Source organism: Oncorhynchus gorbuscha, linkage group LG09, assembly GCF_021184085.1.
Source record: "Oncorhynchus gorbuscha isolate QuinsamMale2020 ecotype Even-year linkage group LG09, OgorEven_v1.0, whole genome shotgun sequence".
Lineage (NCBI taxonomy): Eukaryota > Metazoa > Chordata > Actinopteri > Salmoniformes > Salmonidae > Oncorhynchus > Oncorhynchus gorbuscha.
Window position 1 is genome coordinate 13,671,081 of NC_060181.1, and position 6,838 is coordinate 13,677,918.

General features: G+C 41.8%; 1 protein-coding gene across 1 annotated transcript; it reads left to right on the forward strand.

The window, feature by feature from the left end:
* The first annotated feature begins 259 nt into the window (after nt 1-259).
* On the forward strand, nt 260-3,118 carry LOC124042696 (hairy/enhancer-of-split related with YRPW motif protein 1-like). The gene is made up of 5 exons (XM_046360784.1): nt 260-723; nt 955-1,030; nt 1,159-1,242; nt 1,459-1,540; nt 1,948-3,118. The coding sequence occupies exons 1-5, from the start codon at nt 638-640 to the stop codon at nt 2,670-2,672; spliced, it is 1,053 nt and encodes a 350-aa protein (XP_046216740.1). The 5' UTR covers nt 260-637; the 3' UTR covers nt 2,673-3,118.
* Nucleotides 3,119-6,838: the final 3,720 nt, after the last annotated feature.

The following is a 6,838-nucleotide window of genomic DNA, read 5'->3' on the forward strand; positions in this document are numbered from 1 at the left end:
ATTACGTCGCTCCCTCCGCTCCGTGGTGGGTAGGATTAGACTTCATAGTTTGATTTTGTACACTGGCTCTCTTTTTGATGAGTTAGTATTGGATTACAGGTTCACACGCTAGCCTCTAGACCGCCCGTCGCCCCGACCAATTGCCCCATTCATTCCAAACGCCGGAGACGGCGTCGCCCCTGATTGGTTATCAGCCTTGGGCTAAGAAACTTTCCCACGACCAGCGCGTGCTGACAGCCCGCCAGCCACTCCTCACAACCGGGACAGACAGCCACAGTGCTTGCGGATGGACGGACGGACACTGGGGCGAGTGTGTCACGAACCGAAAGTCTATTGGACCCCTGTCAAACTTATTCATAGAACGGGGTGTGTCTGGGCCATAGAGTTTGCTTGCAACTGTTCTGTCACTCAAACTCATGGCTGTCTCGTAATTGGCAAGTTATGGTGCCATGTCCCGCCCCTCCTGGGTGGCAGTCGTGTAGAAATGATACAGTGGGAAGGCTTGGTCCTTCAAACGGATCAACTCGAGGTGTACCTGACAGACGCACAGCGACTCGGAGAATTGGACTTTATATATGTATATATATATATACACTGTACTGTACTCTGAACGAGGGAAAAACAGCAGCGGATTAAAATGAAACGGAATCACGATTTTAGCTCATCGGACAGCGAGCTGGACGAGAACATTGAGGTTGAGAAGGAGAGTGCGGATGAAAATGGGTACGTTTGTGTCCAATATTTGGTTTCATTTGCGTTTTTACTGCGTTACTATTATACGTTCCGAATCCTGTTGGTGCTGTTTAAGAAAAGACGTGTGAAAAGCAGAAACTGAATTGCGCAATTTGGTCATTTTCGTGGCAATATCTAAGTGGCTCCCAACCAGGGGTCAAGGTTGGGAACCACTAAAAAGAATACACATTAATATAATAATTGTATGTGTTTTTCTTTCAGGAACGTCATTTCACCCCTTGGGCCGATGTCTCCGTCAACAAAAACTCAAGTGAATGCGAGGAAGCGCCGTCGAGGAGTGAGTAACCTACATTTCCCCAATATCTCATTTGAATTGTTGTGCATAAAAGTGTGTAATACGCATGTTTTTACACTAGCTAAATGTTCTCTTTCTGCAATGACTAGATGTTCCAATCTCTCTTACAGATCATTGAAAAACGGCGCCGCGACAGAATCAACAACAGCCTCACCGAGCTGCGTAGACTGGTCCCCAGCGCGTTTGAGAAGCAGGTGAGATCCGACCCGCGGGTCTTTCATAAAACCAACGCCACATCAACATGTTTGACAGGATACCATATAGTGCTTTGAACTCGTAGAGAAAAATCATGTTCATACATTCTCTGCACGTTTTCAGAAAATAACGAATAAAAAATGTCCCGTTTATATATTAAACGATTTAAAGATATTCAATGCCGTTTAATTAATGTGCATTCTGCAATCCTGCAGGGTTCAGCTAAACTGGAGAAAGCAGAGATTCTGCAGATGACGGTGGAACATTTGAAGATGCTTCATGCTGCTGGAGGAAAAGGTACACTATATTTTTTTTAAATACTAGAATAAATAACCATAATAAATTCATTATTACTGTAACATGTTTTTGAAGTGCCATAATATTGATTGACTATACGGTTAGTGATATGGATAATATCTTTCACTGAGTTGTTCTGGAAACACAAGCTACTGTATGCACATCTAATTTAATCTTTTAATAAATGATTTAGATGTTGAATAACACACCAATAGGTCTACAATAGTCAAAACAGGTCAGACAGCCTTACTTTAACTCTCCCTGGCTTGACACACCCTGGGGCCAATGGATTGTTATTAATAGACTTCTGTACACTTCCTTAGACATCTGCTATTCCAGCTCTACTTGTTTGGTGTTATTAGCTGAAAACACCTCATTAACCGTTCTTGTTTCCCTCTCCCTTCTAGGTTACTTTGATGCTCGTGCTCTGGCCACGGACTACCGAGGTCTGGGTTTCAGGGAGTGTCTGGCTGAGACAGCCCGCTACCTGAGCATCATCGAGGGGCTGGACAGCGCTGACCCCCTGAGGATCCGTCTGGTCTCCCACCTGAATAGCTACACGTCCCAGAGAGAGGCCCTCACCATCTCTGGGATAGGGCACCTGGCCTGGGGCTCTGCCTTTGCGTCGCCCCCTTCCGCCCACCTGGCCCACCTTCTCCTCCGGCAGCAGCACCATCAACATCAGCAGGGGGCGACGTTACAGTTACCACGGAGCGCCTCCAACAGCCCTCCGTCATCCTCCTCTTCTACTCCTTCATCCTCCTCCTCTCCGATTGAGAGAGCACCACGTTCCTCGCCCCATGGCCATGCTCCCAGCAGGCTTAGCGGTGCCATCCCCCTCTCTGAGCACAGCCACTCCCAGGGGGGCCCTCGCCACGTCCCCCCCAGCGTTGCCCCCTTCCCCCCGGGACTGAACCTCACCGTGACCTCCTCAGCCACCGTGACCGCCAAGCTCTCTCCTCCCCTCTCTCTGTCCTCCCTCTCCACCCTGTCGGCATTCCCCTTCCCCTTCAGTGCCTTCCCCCTGCTGTCCCCCAGCACCCTCAGCTCCCCTGCCTACACCCCCTCCAGCCAGGCCAGCTTGGGGAAGCAGCCCTACCGGCCCTGGGGCATGGAGATAGGGGCTTTCTGAACTATCTTTAACCCCCCTCCACACAGACTAAACTGACCATATAGATCAATAGAGGTCTCACCATCACTATGAACTCAACTCAGTTCACCAGCTGAGAAGGACCTTTCCAAGACAATGTTTTTCTAGACCTTTCCATGGCCAAGACAATGTTTTTCTAGACCTTTCCATGGCCAAGACAAGATTATGTTTTTCTAGGCTCTTCCATGGCCAAGACAAGATGGAGTTTTTCTATCTCACATCCTATAGAGGATTTCTTAGAAATTGTGTTTCAAATCAGTTTGTTGGTCACACACATATTTTGCCGATGTTATCGTGGGTGTAGCAACATGTTTGTGTTTCTAGCTCCAACAGTAATATCTAGCTAAATGCTTGTGTTTCTAGCTCCAACAGTAATACCTAGCTAAATGCTTGTGTTTCTAGCTCCAACAGTAATACCTAGCCAAATGCTTGTGTTTCTAGCTCCAACAGTAATACCTAGCTAAATCCTTGTGTTTCTAGCTCCAACAGTAATACCTAGCTAAATGCTTGTGTTTCTAGCTCCAACAGTAATACCTAGCTAAATGCTTGTGTTTCTAGCTCCAACAGTAATACCTAGCTAAATGCTTGTGTTTCTAGCTCCAACAGTAATACCTAGCTAAATGCTTGTGTTTCTAGCTCCAACAGTAATACCTAGCTAAATGCTTGTGTTTCTAGCTCCAACAGTAATACCTAGCTAAATGCTTGTGTTTCTAGCTCCAACAGTAATACCTAGCTAAATGCTTGTGTTTCTAGCTCCAACAGTAATACCTAGCTAAATGCTTGTGTTTCTAGCTCCAACAGTAATACCTAGCTAAATGCTTGTGTTTCTAGCTCCAACAGTAATACCTAGCTAAATGCTTGTGTTTCTAGCTCCAACAGTAATACCTAGCTAAATGCTTGTGTTTCTAGCTCCAACAGTAATACCTAGCTAAATGCTTGTGTTTCTAGCTCCAACAGTAATACCTAGCCAAATGTTTGTGTTTCTAGCTCCAACAGTAATACCTAGCCAAATGCTTGTGTTTCTAGCTCCAACAGTAATACCTAGCTAAATGCTTGTGTTTCTAGCTCCAACAGTAATACCTAGCTAAATGCTTGTGTTTCTAGCTCCAACAGTAATACCTAGCTAAATGCTTGTGTTTCTAGCTCCAACAGTAATACCTAGCTAAATGCTTGTGTTTCTAGCTCCAACAGTAATACCTAGCTAAATGCTTGTGTTTCTAGCTCCAACAGTAATACCTAGCTAAATGCTTGTGTTTCTAGCTCCAACAGTAATACCTAGCTAAATGCTTGTGTTTCTAGCTCCAACAGTAATACCTAGCTAAATGCTTGTGTTTCTAGCTCCAACAGTAATACCTAGCTAAATGCTTGTGTTTCTAGCTCCAACAGTAATACCTAGCTAAATGCTTGTGTTTCTAGCTCCAACAGTAATACCTAGCTAAATGCTTGTGTTTCTAGCTCCAACAGTAATACCTAGCTAAATGCTTGTGTTTCTAGCTCCAACAGTAATACCTAGCTAAATGCTTGTGTTTCTAGCTCCAACAGTAATACCTAGCTAAATGCTTGTGTTTCTAGCTCCAACAGTAATACCTAGCTAAATGCTTGTGTTTCTAGCTCCAACAGTAATACCTAGCTAAATGCTTGTGTTTCTAGCTCCAACAGTAATACCTAGCTAAATGCTTGTGTTTCTAGCTCCAACAGTAATACCTAGCTAAATGCTTGTGTTTCTAGCTCCAACAGTAATACCTAGCTAAATGCTTGTGTTTCTAGCTCCAACAGTAATACCTAGCTAAATGCTTGTGTTTCTAGCTCCAACAGTAATACCTAGCTAAATGCTTGTGTTTCTAGCTCCAACAGTAATACCTAGCTAAATGCTTGTGTTTCTAGCTCCAACAGTAATACCTACTAAATGCTAAATGCTTGTGTTTCTAGCTCCAACAGTAATACCTAGCTAAATGCTTGTGTTTCTAGCTCCAACAGTAATACCTAGCTAAATGCTTGTGTTTCTAGCTCCAACAGTAATACCTAGCTAAATGCTTGTGTTTCTAGCTCCAACAGTAATACCTAGCTAAATGCTTGTGTTTCTAGCTCCAACAGTAATACCTAGCTAAATGCTTGTGTTTCTAGCTCCAACAGTAATACCTAGCTAAATGCTTGTGTTTCTAGCTCCAACAGTAATACCTAGCTAAATGCTTGTGTTTCTAGCTCCAACAGTAATACCTAGCTAAATGCTTGTGTTTCTAGCTCCAACAGTAATACCTAGCTAAATGCTTGTGTTTCTAGCTCCAACAGTAATACCTAGCTAAATGCTTGTGTTTCTAGCTCCAACAGTAATACCTAGCTAAATGCTTGTGTTTCTAGCTCCAACAGTAATACCTAGCTAAATGCTTGTGTTTCTAGCTCCAACAGTAATACCTAGCTAAATGCTTGTGTTTCTAGCTCCAACAGTAATACCTAGCTAAATGCTTGTGTTTCTAGCTCCAACAGTAATACCTAGCTAAATGCTTGTGTTTCTAGCTCCAACAGTAATACCTAGCTAAATGCTTGTGTTTCTAGCTCCAACAGTAATACCTAGCTAAATGCTTGTGTTTCTAGCTCCAACAGTAATACCTAGCTAAATGCTTGTGTTTCTAGTAATAATACCTAGCTAAATGCTTGTGTTTCTAGCTCCAACAGTAATACCTAGCTAAATGCTTGTGTTTCTAGCTCCAACAGTAATACCTAGCTAAATGCTTGTGTTTCTAGCTCCAACAGTAATACCTAGCTAAATGCTTGTGTTTCTAGCTCCAACAGTAATACCTAGCTAAATGCTTGTGTTTCTAGCTCCAACAGTAATACCTAGCTAAATGCTTGTGTTTCTAGCTCCAACAGTAATACCTAGCTAAATGCTTGTGTTTCTAGCTCAGTAATACCTAGCTAAATGCAACAGTAATACCTAGCTAAATGCTTGTGTTTCTAGTAACAGTACCTAGCTAAATGCTTGTGTTTCTAGCTCCAACAGTAATACCTAGCTAAATGCTTGTGTTTCTAGCTCCAACAGTAATACCTAGCTAAATGCTTGTGTTTCTAGCTCCAACAGTAATACCTAGCTAAATGCTTGTGTTTCTAGCTCCAACAGTAATACCTAGCTAAATGCTTGTGTTTCTAGCTCCAACAGTAATACCTAGCTAAATGCTTGTGTTTCTAGCTCCAACAGTAATACCTAGCTAAATGCTTGTGTTTCTAGCTCCAACAGTAATACCTAGCTAAATGCTTGTATAGCGGGCTGTTCACTTTTTACATTCTATAATATTATATGACCCATAAAAAGTGGTGGAGGCACGACACTCTTCTCCATTAAAACATTTTGATTGTGAATTAATTAATGAATAATACATAATCTTCAACATATGGGAACAATCCCTCAAACACACTGCAGTGTCCCTGTATCTTTGCTCAGAGATACAGTATATAGACTATATATTACAGTCCCATTTTGAGTAGACATTAAAATGTCACGGTGCAAGTGATCAGTGCTGTTCGAGATTCTGCACAGATTATTGTGAACATGCTGACTTTATATGATTACACAAGACAATATATAGTTACAATAACCTCAGAATGTGGCCGTGGATGTGTTACTCATTTAAAGGTTGAATGTTACAATAACTTTAATGTAACTTAACTTCAGGCTATTTACTTTATTACAAAAGTAATATTGAATTATCTTTGGTTGACGACCAAAATATAATTTCTATTCTGCTTGGATAGCTCCATTTGTAACACTGACTTAGTGAGTGGAATTCACACCTCCATCTCAACCAAAAATGCAAGTTAAACAATAGGACTAAATCAAATTAAACTTTATTTAAAGAGCATTTAAAGTTTGATTTGATTCAGTCCTAATCTTTTAGTTAGATTTTTGGTTGAGATGGAGACTTTAATACAACATATAAATGATTAATTTGTTAGACAAACTGGAATTAAACCCACACTAAGTCAGTGTTACAGATGGAACTATCCAAGCAGATGATAAATCTCCTTCAAATGTTGCTTTTTGATTGCGTTACCAAACAAGCACAATTAAATATAACTTTTGAAATACAGTAAATATCCTGATAACTTGTCGACAAGTTAACAAATGATAGGTTGGGTTCACGTCTCCAACTCCA

What these genes read in the sequence shown, in the direction of transcription:
- LOC124042696 (XM_046360784.1), top strand. Translation starts at nt 638, where the DNA reads ATGAAACGGAATCACGATTTTAGCTCATCGGACAGCGAGCTGGACGAG. An exon ending in GAGAGTGCGGATGAAAATGG is followed by an intron (nt 724 to 954) that starts GTACGTTTGTGT and finishes TTTTTCTTTCAG; the next exon opens with GAACGTCATTTCACCCCTTG. An exon ending in CGAGGAAGCGCCGTCGAGGA is followed by an intron (nt 1,031 to 1,158) that starts GTGAGTAACCTA and finishes TCTCTCTTACAG; the next exon opens with ATCATTGAAAAACGGCGCCG.